The following is a 15,999-nucleotide window of genomic DNA, read 5'->3' as shown; positions in this document are numbered from 1 at the left end:
TGCTGGGCCCCATCATTCGCGCTGTCTTCTCCACGTCGGCGATGCGGGCGCATTCGACCAGATCACGTGTCGGCCCGATGGTCGGCGCGTCGGGAGCAACGGTCCGATGCTGCCGGATTGGCATACGGAGAGTAATAGATTCATATTGATCATGGTGATGAGTGAATTAAAAGATAACAGGTCATGTTACTGGAGAGGTCCTATGGTCCTGCTGCAGGCTGTATCTTGCACAAACTTGCGGTGTGGGAACTATGCTCCAATGATGTCTTATATAGAGTTTGCATGTAAATATATATGGAATGCCAGGAGCGGTAATCTGGCTAATAGCCTAATATATCTCTCTAGCTTATAATTATAAGAGTACCTAAGGTATTAAACTCATTAAAGTATTTGATATTTCTATAATAGGAAGATAAATGGCCACCAAGACCTAGTGGCAAGGATAGGGGCCCAGGACGTGGCCAAGAAGAGGGACAGAAGATCTATATAGATATGGAAGCCAGGCATGATCTGACCTAGGGTCAAATCATAGCAGGTATTTTGCCTGCCTGTATGGTAGCAGCCCGGCACTTACCTGTCGCTAAATACACCAGGTGAATGAAGCATATAACACTATACAAAAATGCAACCTGTGCCATCTCAGGAGACAACCATAACGCCCTGTGGATTATGGAAGATGTCTTTCGGATCCAATTCACCCTTCAGCTCTTCCAATCTTGGAAGGTTGCTACGCCAGTACGCCTGCTGGGCGTTGGGCATTCTGGGATCGGGACATCCAAGATATGCGTGGCCTGCACTGTTAGGCACTGCCTTAGCCAGAACATCGTACAGACCATCTGCGAAACCATATGTCGTCTGCGAAACTGGGCCGAGGGGATTAATCATGAAGATCTGAACCCAGAAAAGCACGTCGCGGTGGCCATATGCTGTGGCATCTCCAGGCACCTTGTTGATAGCTCCACCCTCCAGGCTGAGGGTAACAAACCAGGACACAGTTCCGGGGGTGTTCTCGTGGATATAATTGAGAAACTCGTCAATTGCGGAATCGGGAATCAGTGCGCGAGGTGTAAATCCTAGGGACTTGGCATAAAACCAGGTCGGGGTGTTTCCGACCAGTCTTAGAATGACATCTTCCAATCCGTGACCGACCATTCCCAACCAATCCGTCAGAACTAGCACAGTACCGGCCTCGCTGCTCGGAAACCTTTTCTCCAGACCCAGCGCGTCGTACTCTTCTTTCGAGCCAAAGTAAATACCTTCGAGAATGATCTGGCCGTCAAAGATGTTCATGTTGGAGTAGAACTTCCACGTGAGGTCCTCCTGAGCTATGAATGCCTGCCAATCTTTGACGAGCTTTGCCTTTTCAGCAGGGGTCCCCAGATTGAACGTAAACGAATATTGGACGGCCACCCCGGGTGCCGCTTCCGTGCGCACTTTGAATTCCGTGACTATCCCAAAGCTGGCAGCAGCACCTTTGATCGCGAAGAGAATATCCTGGTTCTGAGTATTCGACGCACGAACAATACTCGAGTTTGCTAGCACCACCTCGACTTCCTCAACGTGGTCGAGCGCCAGACCCCACTGGCGCGCCGTCGGACCCAATCCCCCCATTGTCAGGTGGCCGCCTGTCCGGATGGTCGGACAGATACCGTGCGCCATTGCTCGATGGCCCGCATTATACAGCGCGGTGTCGAGGTCGCCTAGTGTGATTCCAGGTCCGATGGTCGCGGTATAGGTCGACTCATCCATGGAGAATTGGTTGAAGTGCTTCATTTCGACCACGATAGCCCCGTCTTCTCCTCCGAGGCCTAAAACAGACTACGAGTTAGCGGACTTGATGTCGCAGGTTGAAAACAACCACCGAAACCAGTCATACATACCATAATTGCCAAAACTGTGTCCTCCACTGCGCGCTTGCACCTTGTAGCCATATTCAGAGGCGCATTTCACCACCGCCGCAATCTCGTCCGCTGATTGAGGATATGTGACTGCGGCCGGAGTGACCGGTATATTCAAGTTGTATGGCTCGACTGCGGTAACCTGGTACAACAGCTGATCTTGGAAAGCGACATGAGCATGATTCCCCCCGACGGCGGATAGTAGACAGTCACGCCCAGCGGCGATGCTGGTGGTATTGCCCATGATGCAATGCCGAAATCAAAGACGCACTGCACGGCATCGCGAGAAAAAAGCCCCATGGTCCCACGCGCTACTGGGCCCCTTTTGTACCTGCAGTCGGGCTGAGCAGGATGTTCCCATAAACTAAATAAGAACGGGCATAGCTTCCCACCAGGGCCCACTAGGAACTACACCGAGAATACCCAGTTAGCAGAAATCGAGGATTCGAAGGATCAAAAAGATGAGCGTGTTAGTGCGGGAATGACATGAAACGACGGTACTATCCTAGCAGTAACCTCATCAGACAGAGAAATTATTGCTTGAATGCAAGTAGGCTGAACTAGTCCTCAGTATGTATCTTCATGGACAGCCATGTGGGCATGCACTCGTGTTTGTTGATCATTATTTAACACTAATCACCCTAATGACTTTTGTGCACTAACTAGTACTATGTTTAGATAGGATAGGTCAGGAACCAGTGCACAGTGCGCTGGTGTGTGGCATTAGTACTAGTAAGGTACGGAGTACTCATTAATGGTCTCCACTTTTTGTGCTGTGTTGGGGCACATGGGAATTAAGCAACCCATACCTATGGAGTAAAACATGCAACACTTTATATCCATTTAGAAACTAAGCTGGCCTAAGAGAAGGGAATTGCCATGGGAGCCACAAACTCTGAATATAGGACCAAAAAATCCATGGCTTATCACCTTACTAAAGTTGCGATTGTATGCCAAGACTTGATATGTATATTTGAAAGAATTATCACTAAAATCGCCGAATATTTATTGCGCGATATATTGACAGAGCAGTCCTAGTTGCCGAACGATTGAATCAGTCTTGCCTTCTCAGGGTATTCTCAATCCAGTCAGTGTCCATATCAATATCGATCTGACCAAGGACCTCTTCCCACAATCCCGGGTCGTCATTGATATCAAGATTGAACGTGATATGCTGCTGAGATGGCCAGTCGGAAGGACCGACCCTTGTATTATCGTGCCCTACACCGATGGTTTGAGGAGGACTACGCTGCTGACTGCTGGTAGGTGTCACAGGAGCATTGAAATCAACGCGCCCCTCGGCCACTTGATTGGATCCGATAGAGGCCTGAAGTTCGAGCAGCAAGGAGTGACGAGATCCGAGGTAGGTGTTGCCTCGATCAGCCATGCTGCGCAACAGATTCAGTGCCATATCCATTGTTCTGGCATTGGTCTCATTGTGCGGAAAGGCCGCATTGACCATGACCAGCAACAGAGCGGCAGAGAAGATGTATTCACCATCCAAGTAGCCGTAGGTTGCTAAAGTGTTTACAATAAGCATCAAGTTCGGCTTGAGAGGGAAGTTATGAGAACGTACCGACTAGATTGTGCCTGGCTGCAGCATCCATGATGAGCGTCGTGGCGCGAGCTGCAGTGATGCAGCTCTCAATGACGGCAACTGTGTTTTGCGACAAGCCTTCTTTCCAGTCATTCGCCGCAGGTCCGCCGGTCTCTGCATCCAGCCGCCTCTGAATTACATAGAACACCAGAGGTCTGGCAGTCATGTTGATGCACGAATAAAAGTGAAGGAATATGGAGACTGATTCGCGATTGATATGCGTATCTAGCGTGGTAAAATCAATGCGTAAGCGATCTGGCACTTGTCGGAGCCAGTCAGATAGGTCATTTGTAATGCTCTGGACGGATGCCAGGAGATTAGACCCGGATCGGGGCTTCTTGCGGTAGATCTCTGTGACGGGATGTCAGCATGATATTGAACAACCTAGTTTGAGGAACACGCCTTCTCCAATTCTGCCTAGAATGCGAGACAGTCGGGTGTAATGGGTGAGGACGACAGACGGCCATGGAACTGATGCCGAACCGCCCTGCTAACGGTTAACAAAAGTTCATCCTTTGACGGAAAAGAAAAAAGACAGAGTGTGAGGTTTAGGAGTCATACTTCAGGTATCGGCCACATTGTCCCAATGTCTTCATCCTGGATAGTGATTGGATTCCCGGACTTGACAGAAAGTAATCTGTAACATGTCAGTAATAATGCCGCTCTGAGAAGATGCATGCAACAGTACCTGTCAAGACTATACACAGACCACCAGGCTCGCCGCCGTCGATAGCGATCCGCATCACTCACATAGGGATGCGATACCTCCTGATGGAGTCCTAAAGAGATAGCCATGCGAAGCGCGAGGCCAATCTACAACCATGTCAGCGGGTTGTCAAATAGGACTTTAACAAATGGAAAATGCTTACGTATAGAAAAGCAGCATCCCGCCGGTTCAGATTCTGCATATAATAAGCGACATAACACAAGACCTCGACAAAGAATATCGAGCCTTCCTCATGAATGTCTGGCAGAAAACGCAAGGCATGCTTGAAGTACTTGAAGCCAGGTGGGCCATCGTCTCCTGACCACTGGTTCACTGAATACATCAGCCCGTAGGCAATGACAAGCAGGACTTGACAATAAACGAGACATGACTCTCGGTTTGAGAAGTCAGGAGGGTGATGATAGACGATATTGAGTCGTTCTTCGAAGTCCTCAGGCTGTATGAGGGAAAAGATAGTTCCAATGTAGGCATACTGCACCCAGAACAATCGCTTGGCGAATTCGAACGGTGGCATCTGTGGGAGAGCCCGATTGACGGAACGGTGCAGAGACGAAGGATCATCGTACAGAGGGCGTACGTCCCATGCGAGATTGGATGATGAAGGATGCAGTCGCTTGGCTAGCGCGACCGCCGCAGCAGGGCCAACATAGTCTGAGAGTGGTCAGCTGATATCAAGGATGATGCAATCTATTGGACATACGATGTTCTCCTGATCGGTTTAAGAAAAGATTATCCGTTCCATTATACCACCAGTCGTCCCGGTTAGGCGGAGTGCTCTCCCTCGCGTTGCTATAAGGGGTGGGTTGGCTTGGAGTGGAGTGCGATGACAGAGGTGGAAGACTGGAGTCCGACCCTTGTCTTGCGGCTCTAGCTTGCGATTGAAGCTGACGCAGGTAGCTGTTTGAGGTACCATTGTGGTTAGCACCTTGCGCCTCCCCGACGATTATTCCTTTATATCTCCGCTTCCCTCCTGGTCCGCGTAGCGTAGTGTTGCTCACCTTTCAGATACCGACACTCGTTTCTCAGCTTCGGAATACACACATATCTGTCCCGCATCCTCACATGCAGCACAGGGATAGGGTGGGTTGCCAGCGCATCGGGTCTTTCTGCCCCGACATCGATTGCATCTGCCATAGTCGTCAGCAGGTCTCAGTAGAATGTCTGGTGACCATCACACACGCTATAACAGAACGCGTAGTTCCCGACCTGTCTATTGATCGGTTCTGCAATCCACTTCGAGCTTTCCCGTGCGCCATTGGGAAGTATTGGTGGCGGTCAAAGACAGAACATAATTATACTGACTGCCTCCTGCCGTTGGCAGATCAGAGAAAATGGCACCCAATATAGTTGATCTTGTTCGATTGTCCTTTCCTTCACAGCAGGGGCGCTAACAGCCCATTAAATGAGCTCAAGGACCCGATTATTTATGCGTTTGAGTTTGACGACGACTATGCGATGTTTGCCAAACGTCGTATCATGACCCCACAATGCTCCCTTCTCCGGATCGGCTCTCTTTAAGAGTTTTATCGCGTTGGACACTCACACTGCTGACCTTGAGGCTGAGATCGTGCTCGTATTTGGCAAATCTTGCAGATTTCTTTCTTTTCTTCTTCTCATGAATCAATGAGGTCTTCTCCAGATTCCCCGGATTAACCTGGTGGCTGCTTGTTGGTGTCACGCAGCTGGTAGCTGATAAGCCGTCGGCCCGATGGAGAATGGGGCACAACCAATCCAGTTGGGCCTTGAGATGGACATGACTGGAACCCACTGAACAATCAGATAAGACCAAAAGGAAAAGCTGACCAATTACACAGTACCTAGGCTTACCTGTGCTGCTGGGGACCTTTTGGGGCTTCAAGAATTGAAGACTGGTCGCCTGGGGAGAAAAAATGAACCACTGCCCTTTCCCCGGTTCTTTTTCTCGGTTCGGGATATCGCGGTTAAACAAGGAAGAGCCGTAGTGTGCTGTCATGGTGAGTTGTTTCTTCGACCTCAAAACCGGTTCTCTACTGATTTCTTCAAAGGAGAAAAAAGTTCACAGGTATGATTGCAGCTTCATTTCGGAATATGTCCCAGGCAAATGGCTGTGCTTGCGGTTTTACTATTGATTCTCTGCGTGTTCGGCGGCATCCTGTGGAACTATACGCGGCTAAACGCAATCCCCGGCCCTGTGCTTGCGGGCCTATCTGATATTTGGTCGCAGTGTCTCAAATCATCACCACGATATGGTTACGGTTTGGAGCGTCTTCATCGTAAATATGGCGAGGTGGTTCGCATAGGGCCGAAGACGGTCAGCGTCTCTACCCCCTCCATCGTTTTGTGGCTGGATGCCGCCTGTCCACAAACGACGAAGGTATTTATCACTTCCTCTCCAAGCAGATCCTCTCCGAGCAGATGGACTACATGCTGAGATTTATGAAGTCGTTCCTTGATAGCTATGTGGATGAACCAGAAAGAGTGACCGTCAATTCACCACTCAAAAGCAATCATCGTGTTTACCTAGACGAACAGACAGACGATGGACCTCAACATCATGATAAAACCAAGGACCTGGTTCTCGACTTTCTCAGAGTCATTCGAAAACAACGTACTTTGAAACTGGCGTTGTTCCGAACTTTTGCGACAGACATTGTTAGACGCACGTTCGTGGACGACCTTGATCGAGCAGCAGCCATGGGTACCGGGACAAACCCCACGGATAGATGCCGGTTTACAGCGTCCCTGGAGCATATCATGTTCAAGAGCCCAATTGCTAAGCTAAAGCGCAAACGCAACAATAGCCTAACATGGGTTTCTTGCACAGGTACCTACTCCGGGCGGAATGATGCGTCTATCTTCGAAGTCTTGCCGGAGACTGGCAGAAGAACATTCCTGCAGGTAGGAACCCGCGAAGATGCTGATCCGCACGCCTCCCTGATTGCAAAAGGAGCGGACTGCATGATTGCCGCATTCGCTTCAGTGTTTCTCCATTTGGTCAAGTGCCCTACGGCGATGTCTCAACTCAAGCACGAGGTAGACATCGCATTTTGCAAGGAGGCCTTATCCGGTATCCTTCAGAAAGAGAAGGAATTATACACCCTGCCATTCCTAGATGCTGTCATGAAAGAATCGATGCGACTTGCCATGAGATTTGATTATCGAAGAGATGTCGCTGCGGGTGGTCTAGCAGTCTTGGGACATTATCTTCCTGAAGGGACGGTCGTTCAGTTTCGTTCAGAGACTTTAAGAAATAATCATACTATTTTCGGAGAAGACGTCTCTTCTTTTCGGCCTCAGAGATGGCTGCAGGCCAACTTGGACCAGCAGCAACTGAGACGGATGGAGGCAGCATTGTTGGTTCTGCAACCGAATATGCCAGATTCTGCAAAAGCTCGATCGGCTTGGCTAGAATTGAAGCGAGCCGCTGCTCTGATCATCTGGAAGTTTGATGTAAGTGCAGTTGGCAGTCTTGCAGAAGTCAGACTAATATATCTTAGTTTTATCCTCTCAATTATGAGGAAGTGTCCATCCAAGATGCCGTTTCTCCGGAGCAAGAATACGATATCTTGGTGAACTTTACTCCTAGAATGCATTAATTCGAAATATGCCATAAGTAACGATTGATCAGACATCATTAAATACAGTTGTCGCCTGGAACACGAAGACGAGACTACGGGCGTCACATGCCTGATGTAGTTCTATAGACGCTCACTCCCCCTTCACTAGCCCCAGCTTCTCATTTTCGGCCTTGCTTCGCTGACTCCACTCCGGGGCCTCATCTTCGCCCTTTTCTTCCTGTGCATCTCCTTCTGCCTTGGTTTGGTGCATGGTATTCGGATAATGCTCGGCAGGCGCATAGATTGTCACCACTTCCAAGGGGACATCGCCAATGTTAAGGAATTGATGCTGGGTACCTGCGGGAACGATGACCACATCGCCCTCCTTGATCTCCTGCTCCTTTCCAGCGACGATAGCCTTTCCCTTGCCGTGCGTGAAGATGAGCGTCTGGTCGACAGTGTGAATCTAATAGTCATTAGCTTTTGGCCAAGGAATATAAAGCCAAAACGCAAAAGACGAACCTCATCTCCAATTTCTCCATTCACTGGTACTTCCATAGCAACGAATTGGGAGTACAAGCCTGTATGTAGAACTTTGCGGAAAACTCCAAACTTCCGATTGGGCGACATCACACCAGGAAGATAGACCATTTCATTCTTGGGCGGCTTATCAGCCGTATTGCCGTTGAATTTGTCGAAATTGGACATTTTTGCGACGCTGTGGTGGAAACCTTGGTGAGGGTAGTTCTTGCAGGAGATGCTAGATGCAATGGCCACTGTGTTTGGGCAGTAAGTTGCGCAAGTAATGCCAAATTGACGCCGAAGCAAACTCAATCCTCCATGCATTTTATAGGAATCAGCGCTCTTGAGATATCGGATGTCATCCTTGACACTGGCTTATCTTATACACGGCGTCTAGACCTGTTGACAAATTTAAGTAGCAAGGCCGAGGCAATGGTGACGTAAGGAGTGGATTTCTTGATGCGTTCATCTGCACCTACAAACAGGAACCGATGCGATCCGATGATGTATATCTAAGCTTTAATCGATGACTGAACGATCTGATTGCTCGATAGTCTGTTTATTGCATCGGTGGACGAAGAGCGTTAGATGGTGATGATCGATGTCTAGAATGCGTTGTGCCACCACTGTATTATGTGGTACCGAAGCTTGTCCTGTGCTTGATCTACTCATTCCGCCGCCTACATCCCATCACTCTTCAAATTCGGCATGAGATTTTTCTAGGACGGCATCTGTTGCTCTATGTCTGTAGCGTTCCTCTTGTCGATTCCCTCAAGTTGCTTCTCGAGCCTTCCCGCATCCAGCCAGGGAAAGTAGTCAGCGCTTCTGCGATTTCTTCTGGACTCAGAGTTCGATAGCTTATACGTTGCCATCTCTATCGACGTTCCGCCACACTACATCGATGCCGAGGTGGGAGCAGCCCAAGGGGTCTTCTGCAAGGAGCTCAGGGTGGATAATAAGTAAGATTGATTTACCTGTGCAGGAGGATCCCTGTCCCTGAGTTAAGACTGTTGTTACTCTAGATAAAGCTAGCTACTGTAGTCTTTTGATAACTCTAGCTATTTAGTATCTATATATTTCTACAATTCCAAGCACTATTATCCCGCGAAACCGGGAGAGGTTCTTGCCAATCACACTATCAATTGTTGGTTAAGATTGGATGGGGAGCAGCTTCAACGGTGTGGCTTGCACGAGATGTAGCAAGGCATGTACTGACTTCCATCTATAATTGCGGTCAGGGATTGCATCACTAACATTTAGATGGCTATTCGGTAGACATCGATGGCAGACTGAGCGCCTTGTAGCTCTAAAAAGTTATCAATAACGACAACCCTAAAGGCGCTTACCAGGGCAACCGAATACAAGAACCATTAGCTAGAAAAACAGGACAGCTCAAGCTATAGACAACCGATAAATCCAAGAGCATTAGCATAGAAGAGCACCAACAAGGATCTGAGACTTGATCGTTGCCCAATCAAGTCAAAGTGGGAACTTGCCAGTTCACCCACGGCTTGCTATCAAATGCAATCCCCGCATAATTCTTCTGCACCGTGGTATTGACTTCCATCCCCAGCAAGAACCGATTAATAAACGCAAACAAATCCTCCCGCTGCTGATCCGGAAACGAACAATGCGGATGATTCGTCGACATTGAGTACCCCATCCGATCCGGCACCCCCATCGCCTGCCAAATCAGTCTCGCCGTCCCCATACACCCCAGCGACGACCACGGCCCCAGCCACTGATACCCCGCATTGTCGATGGACAGCAGACCGCGCGGAGCAATCAACCCTGCCAGCATGTGATGGTCGAACGGGAGCCGGTCCACATTATTCGCATACGCATTGAACGCAGTCGAGAACCAGACATTCTCCTGCACGATCTCCCCCGCCGTCTGCACGTTCTGTGGCGCGCCTTCAGACGCGGCCGCTAGCCGCCAGCATCCTGAACCCCCCGTGCCGGACTCCTGCGGAACGGTGAGTGCGATTCTCGAATCGAATGCCCCAGCAACTAGTGCGCCCTTGCCGTTCCGTGAGCACCCCGTCACCCCGATTCGAGCCGTGTTGATTCTCGCGGCGGGGGTGGCTTCGAGCCGGTCGATAATGAGCGATGTGGCCCATGCCCAGGCCATCATTGCGCCTGCGGGGTGGTTGGCGCCGTACAGGGTGTAGAAGAGGCCCTTCCCCCGACTGCTTTGGTCGGTTTGCTGCGCGATTTGGCTGTTGTCGAAGGTGATGGTTGCGACGCCCGGTGGGAGGGGATGCTCAGCCCCCGTAGGCGATCATCGCGGGGTAGGGTGCTGCTCCTGAGGAGGGATAGGCGATGGTTGCTGTGAAGGAGATTGTTTTTCCGGCATTGGAGGCGGTGATGGTGAGTTTGTTCTGGCTGAAGGTGGAGGTTACGCTGGAGGGAGCGGGAGGCTTGGTGCCGAGTTCGAGCTGCTGGAGGAGGGTGCTAATGTGGCTCTGGCGGCATTGCCAGTCGGAGAGTGTGGTAACACGGCCGGACTGCTGCAGGGGATACCACGAGAAGGGATCGGGGAGTGTGCTGATGGCCTGCAGCTGGGGTGATGAAGGGAGACTGGGGCAGGTGGCAGCCAGAGCTGGATGGTCAGTACAGCAACCAAAGAGAGAAGGGTGACTTACCTCCACTGGAGATGAGGGAAAGCAGGACTGGGTAAAGGAACATCATTGCTGTCGTGCTGTACTGGTGACCCTCTCGGTAACCTCAGTCATCCTGCGGTTTATATGCTCGAGAGGCATTCTTCCGCTCAGCCGATGAGCCTATACAATGTTTCAGTGCCGACATGATTAGGCTAATATCTATGTTACATCAATGATCTACATAATCTTGTGACCGTACCGTATTCTGCAAGGATCGTGGAAAAATGGGCAAATTTAGCATATATGCTCCGAATGCACGGACTTTAAGTGACAGGCTCAATTGTAGGACGACGGAACCAACGAGTTGGCCCACACCTCCAGATATGTATAGCCACTACTATGCAGTTTCATAGAATCGTTGGTGTTGGGATCTGTTCCCAGCTGCGTCTCCGCTTCGTCAGGGATTCCATCCCCATCAGTATCCTTTGCAGGAGTACCTCCGTTCAGAGTACCTGGCCCTCCCATAGTAGCTTCATCGGAGATCAAAGCACCCTTTGTGCCCCAAGACTGTACTTGTGCGATCAATTGCGTGTCGACACTATCCCTAACCTTGGATGCTCCGGCATCTGTTGAATTTAGTCAGCGATGCTCACCTGGGAAGAGATAAACTCACATTTGGTCACATAGGTCACCGCTTCAGCTGGGCTCATGGTATAGGCTACCGCTGGATAGTTGTATTTAGACGACACGATTGCCATGCCACCGTAGTTCGAAGACGAGACTCCGAGTTCAGAGCCGTCCAGTGTCCCATCCTTGTCAGAGTCATAGTAGTTGTTGTCGACGTATCCGTGGAAATTTGCATTGCCACGAGTAAACGCCGTCACTGACGTTGAAGGGCCGCTGATAAAGTAATTGCCAATAATATTGGCGTCTAACAATTAGCTGATGCCAACACAGAAGGCAGAGGCACATACAAGATTGCCCATCCGAGTCTCCAGCAATGTATCCACCGCCACCGCCCCAGTTGTACACGACATTGTTGGTAAACTCGTTCACGCCCTTGACTTTGGGATTGCGCGTCTTGTTATCGATGTACAGGTTGCGGAACAACGAAACACCACCGTCGGTCTGAATCAATCCGCCGCAGGAATGGGTCTCCAGCCCTTGCGCAATGATGCTGTTTTGCACGGTGATGTTGCTAGCATCTCCATTGATGGAGAATGTCTCATCGCGTCCCCATGACACCGAAATGTGGTCGAAGATCATCCTAGTTCCTTCGGCGATGCCCATGGCGTCCTTTCCTGAGGAGCCGCCCTTACCCATGCGACTGGAGATGTCAGTAAGTAAGCCCAATAGAATGGCCACCGGAGAAAGCGTATACATACATCCGGATATATCGGACAATCGCATCATCCGCGTTAGAAAATGACCATCCATTTCCATAGACTGTGATGCCGTCTCCAGGCGCCGTCTGTCCCAGAATCGTGACACGCTTCGAAACCACGATTCGCTCGGAGATCTTAATCACACCTCCGACTGCAAAGACAACGATGCGATCAGTCGCCGAAACAGCATCGCGTAGCGAACCTTCTCCAGAATCGTTCAGATTGGTAACGACGTAAACTTGGCCTTTGCGGCCGCCGATCGCATTGGCGCCAAAACCTTCAGCGCCAGGGAACGCGACCAACGCCGTGACAGCTTGAGAGAAAGCAGCTAAGCTGACGAGAAGAGGTGCGGATAGCTTCATATTGAAGGTGTGGTTTGCGAAAGTTGGATCAAGGGAAAAGAGGAGCCATTTTTTGTTTATATACGGGATTTGCAGACACGAAAGGAATAAAAACACCAAGCATGATTGCTGCAGAAATTACCCGTGCCAAGGAAACGCCATCAACCTGGGGAACGGCAGGGTCCGAGATAGATTAAAAAGGTTCGTGCTGAGGATATTCCGGTCAATCGGAAGACAAGCTTGAAGAACGCGACAATTTAGGCAATCTCCTGATGGACCACTACGGCAATAGTCTCCACCTATCAGGCTCAGTAAGGAGGCCAGTGTTTCGGATAATCCGGCTCATTTGCCGTATCAGTCACGCCTGAAACCATTCAGATTGAGCAGTTACAGAGGTGGGGACAGCCGGCGCAGCTGCTGAGTAGATTACTGAAGGCTACTTCTGCGGAATAGATAAAATCGGTAGTTCATAGACGAGGAAGAGTATATCCGTGCCTTAGGCTCACTCTCAATGCGCAGTGGTAAGGGTGAGCCTAAGGCACAGATACAGGGTACCGATTGACCAGATAGTTCGTTTTAGATAGAAAAAGAGGAGAAAGGGAATGAACTTCTAATCCATTTTAGTTGTACGGCCTGAATGCTATTAAGAAGAAAATAAAGCAAACAATTGATACAGTGCCAGGCGAATGAAACCTATTATCATATTAGGCTATTATCACAGTACTTGGTAAAGCTTATATGCGACAATGATGAGCTTTCATATCTTATGGTCAAGCCAGACTATTATATAAGAAAGGTTTGAGTAAACATGAGCAAATCCCTCTTGGTACATGCTCAAAACAGTGATTCAATCGCGGCACCGGCGACACGGTCTCCTACGTTTAACGTCCGTTTGCTGACTGTCCAATATACTGTGACGAGGGCAATTTTCTCGAAGACTACGCTGGGGCCAACAAGTTCCTGGATCGTAGGAGGGAGAAAAGACCAAACAAAATAGCAAACAATGCTCTCGACAAGCAATCTGCCAAAGCGGACTTTCTGGATCGGATCAGAGAGTTCTCCGTCGTTAGGCTCATCGACTACAGGCTGGAGGATTTGCGTCTTCAACAACAGCGCCTCGATGGTCCCGGCGACCTGGGTGTATCAATCAGCACCTGCAGAAGACTTGTATGGTCATGCTAAAACCTGCCTGGAGAATCAGAATGACCAGTGATTGGCCGCATACATCCCCCATCACCGTGGCCAGGATATTAGGGTGCTCGCTAAGGTGTAAACGTCCCAAACCTGCACATAACGTGAATCTGAATGCATAAAATCTCTCTGTGATCCGTCCGAGTCCGTATCCTAATCCGCAGACGACAAAAATGAAGAAGAATCTACGCTGAGCGTTTACACGAGAATGTGTAACGTGCAGCTCAGCCTTCACCGGCTGTGTGAATGGTCAGCTAACAGCATTTCGGCGGGTGCACAACAGGAGGTAGACTATAGAACTGACTGGATGTATTGCCGATTCAGCTTCGATAATCAAAGCAAAGACAGAGAGGGCATGGACAATCCATTTCTCATTATCCTGTGACAGACCTCGTGAGTTTTTTATAAAGTATGAATGCTCCACAATGTGGTCTGAAAGCTTGCCCAGATACAGTGCTGCGATAAGGAGACCTGTGTAGTACAGCATATCTCTTCTATAACTGTGCTGACACGGCAGATTCTCTTTAGTGAACCCGGCGTAAGCGGAGGTGCATACCACGACTGACAAGATATTGAAAGCACTGAATGATTCCGACGATGAACGGCAACTGAGACTGTAATCTGTGGCAGCCGTATACGAGGTAAGCCAATAGTGAAAAGGGAGACTGAAAGAGAAGTAAGACAACATCTTTCTTTGTCTGACGGTCAGTAAAGTATAGTATGTACTTGTAGCGAGGTTGATGAAGTGAAGTGAAACGAGATGAGACATCTATCGTAGTGAAGATAATGATGAGGTAAGGGAGATAGTAGGTAGCGACGAGGAATTCCATGGGAGCGTAATGAAGCATCCAAACTTTTCCAGACCCGCAGATACCTCACTTTCAGGTGCAACTTTGACCATTCGATCGTTTTCGCTGAGCTGCCACCTAACGAGAAATTCATATGAAATGCAAATCTCCCAGGTAACCATTTATACACACTAGGGTGCCTCGTACTAGCATAGAAATCAGGAGGTATCTCTGCGTTTCCTCTGTTTGATCTAGGGAACAACAACCGCGAAGAGAGATATACAAAGAATAGAGCCCTGTGACCACTCGCTCGCCGTATCTTGCTGTCTGTCTGCGAACTCTCCGTCGACTGTTCTGTAGTTTGATGCCGCTTCATGCTGCATTCGTATTAAATTCCATTAGGGCAAGTCTATTCACCATGGTGAGAAGCCCAGGAGCTTACATCGTTTCGTCTCCAACGCTTTGATCTCGTTCCTATTCCAAGTATGACCATGTGGCCTCGCGTGAAGTACCGAGGGCTTCCAGACAGGAGTATATCGGCTTCTTGAGTGGTCTGGGATACAGAAAGGAAATGGCAACGGATGTAGAATGGCAAATCAACCAAAGCTGTATCCCAGAATTGGGAACAGTGAACACATTGTTGTACATGATGGTTGAGGATCCCTGACGTTGTCAATCATGCTCATCGTGCTCCAGCTTCACAATGGCTAATTCTGAAGGACAAAAGACAAGTCAGTAACTAAAAATTGCCGTGTAAGGCCCGAGCAAACGCGAAGACTCACGACAGAATTTCGGTACATGAGAGTATTTGATTCCGGTGCCACAAGGATCGGAGCCAGCAACGAAGTGATCGCCACTGTGCCGGTGGTCAGCTACATACCAGATCACTGCGAGTAAAACAAGTTCAGTGTACCTGTTGAGCTTCTCTCTGCTGGATATCAGGCGTTTTATGAGAGCCTCACCCAGGCGGGACAGGAATCTTTGCATGGCATCGGGCTCGAGAAGCCAGGACATCTTAGAAGGAACCGAATTGTCAGACATTGATAAGGAAAACAGGCGAGATGCAGTGGAGAGAGAAAGGGAAAAGGAAGAAACGTGCACCATGATCTTTTACGAGTTTTCTACGATCTGAGCATATTGAGTTGCAGTCTCTGTTCCTGGATGGTATTGTTATAGTGGGCTTCCAGAGGGAAAGAGCCCCTGAATCTACGCACTTCCAGCACAGCTGCTGCTCCAACGGAGGGAGGCTGCTACGATACTATTTGATGGCAAGTAGCAGGCATTCGCACAGAGGATGTGGTCTGTAGGTCTTAGCCACAGAGCGGCTGGAGCAGAGTACCCATGTAGATGCAGTTGCAAAATAGCACTAAGGCGCACTATATAATGATATAGGAGACTCTCAACTCTGCGC

The 15,999-nt window shown here is 49.4% G+C and overlaps 9 protein-coding genes across 9 annotated transcripts; 1 reads left to right on the top strand and 8 right to left on the bottom strand.

Moving 5' to 3' along the window:
• Positions 1 to 445: 445 nt before the first annotated feature.
• P174DRAFT_385940 (FAD-binding oxidoreductase) lies at positions 446 to 2,469 on the bottom strand. The gene is made up of 2 exons (XM_024823281.1): positions 1,881 to 2,469; positions 446 to 1,808 (listed from the first exon to the last, which is right to left on the bottom strand). The coding sequence occupies exons 1-2, from the start codon at positions 2,140 to 2,142 to the stop codon at positions 640 to 642; spliced, it is 1,431 nt and encodes a 476-aa protein (XP_024683486.1). The 5' UTR covers positions 2,143 to 2,469; the 3' UTR covers positions 446 to 639.
• A 483-nt stretch (positions 2,470 to 2,952) lies between these two features.
• On the bottom strand, positions 2,953 to 5,356 carry P174DRAFT_418865 (transcription factor domain-containing protein; the record flags this gene model as incomplete). The annotated part of the gene is made up of 8 exons (XM_024824738.1): positions 2,953 to 3,416; positions 3,475 to 3,846; positions 3,880 to 3,982; positions 4,057 to 4,132; positions 4,184 to 4,308; positions 4,365 to 4,873; positions 4,923 to 5,171; positions 5,221 to 5,356. The coding sequence occupies 8 exons, from the start codon at positions 5,354 to 5,356 to the stop codon at positions 2,953 to 2,955; spliced, it is 2,034 nt and encodes a 677-aa protein (XP_024683485.1).
• Positions 5,357 to 5,620: 264 nt separating this feature from the next.
• On the bottom strand, positions 5,621 to 6,194 carry P174DRAFT_418864 (uncharacterized protein; the record flags this gene model as incomplete). Its single annotated transcript, XM_024824737.1, has 3 exons — positions 5,621 to 5,716; positions 5,766 to 5,989; positions 6,050 to 6,194. 3 exons carry the CDS (start codon positions 6,192 to 6,194, stop codon positions 5,621 to 5,623), a joined length of 465 nt encoding a protein of 154 aa, XP_024683484.1.
• Positions 5,911 to 7,919, top strand: P174DRAFT_119070 (putative cytochrome P450 monooxygenase). The gene is made up of 3 exons (XM_024821065.1): positions 5,911 to 6,195; positions 6,247 to 6,575; positions 6,644 to 7,919. The coding sequence occupies exons 2-3, from the start codon at positions 6,303 to 6,305 to the stop codon at positions 7,772 to 7,774; spliced, it is 1,404 nt and encodes a 467-aa protein (XP_024683483.1). The 5' UTR covers positions 5,911 to 6,195; positions 6,247 to 6,302; the 3' UTR covers positions 7,775 to 7,919.
• Positions 7,790 to 8,647, bottom strand: P174DRAFT_439573 (cupin domain-containing protein). The gene is made up of 2 exons (XM_024826836.1): positions 8,281 to 8,647; positions 7,790 to 8,224 (listed from the first exon to the last, which is right to left on the bottom strand). The coding sequence occupies exons 1-2, from the start codon at positions 8,464 to 8,466 to the stop codon at positions 7,910 to 7,912; spliced, it is 501 nt and encodes a 166-aa protein (XP_024683482.1). The 5' UTR covers positions 8,467 to 8,647; the 3' UTR covers positions 7,790 to 7,909.
• A 1,107-nt stretch (positions 8,648 to 9,754) lies between these two features.
• On the bottom strand, positions 9,755 to 10,971 carry P174DRAFT_458496 (putative extracelular cellulose binding protein (Cip2); the record flags this gene model as incomplete). Its single annotated transcript, XM_024829675.1, has 3 exons — positions 9,755 to 10,543; positions 10,683 to 10,882; positions 10,926 to 10,971. The coding sequence occupies 3 exons, from the start codon at positions 10,969 to 10,971 to the stop codon at positions 9,755 to 9,757; spliced, it is 1,035 nt and encodes a 344-aa protein (XP_024683481.1).
• A 208-nt stretch (positions 10,972 to 11,179) lies between these two features.
• plyC (polysaccharide lyase family 1 protein) lies at positions 11,180 to 12,779 on the bottom strand. The gene is made up of 4 exons (XM_024823280.1): positions 12,269 to 12,779; positions 11,858 to 12,210; positions 11,557 to 11,814; positions 11,180 to 11,509 (listed from the first exon to the last, which is right to left on the bottom strand). The coding sequence occupies exons 1-4, from the start codon at positions 12,628 to 12,630 to the stop codon at positions 11,220 to 11,222; spliced, it is 1,263 nt and encodes a 420-aa protein (XP_024683480.1). The 5' UTR covers positions 12,631 to 12,779; the 3' UTR covers positions 11,180 to 11,219.
• A 664-nt stretch (positions 12,780 to 13,443) lies between these two features.
• P174DRAFT_418858 (uncharacterized protein) lies at positions 13,444 to 14,287 on the bottom strand (the record flags this gene model as incomplete). Its single annotated transcript, XM_024824736.1, has 3 exons — positions 13,444 to 13,743; positions 13,835 to 14,038; positions 14,105 to 14,287. 3 exons carry the CDS (start codon positions 14,285 to 14,287, stop codon positions 13,444 to 13,446), a joined length of 687 nt encoding a protein of 228 aa, XP_024683479.1.
• A 973-nt stretch (positions 14,288 to 15,260) lies between these two features.
• P174DRAFT_429322 (uncharacterized protein) lies at positions 15,261 to 15,692 on the bottom strand (the record flags this gene model as incomplete). The annotated part of the gene is made up of 3 exons (XM_024825568.1): positions 15,261 to 15,301; positions 15,371 to 15,444; positions 15,469 to 15,692. 3 exons carry the CDS (start codon positions 15,690 to 15,692, stop codon positions 15,261 to 15,263), a joined length of 339 nt encoding a protein of 112 aa, XP_024683478.1.
• Between the last annotated feature and the right edge of the window lie 307 nt (positions 15,693 to 15,999).

The sequence above is a fragment of the Aspergillus novofumigatus genome (assembly GCF_002847465.1).
Source record: "Aspergillus novofumigatus IBT 16806 chromosome Unknown P174scaffold_3, whole genome shotgun sequence".
NCBI classification, from domain to species: Eukaryota; Fungi; Ascomycota; class Eurotiomycetes; order Eurotiales; family Aspergillaceae; genus Aspergillus; species Aspergillus novofumigatus.
Note: the sequence above shows the minus strand (reverse complement) of the source record. Positions and strands in the feature narration are given on the sequence as shown.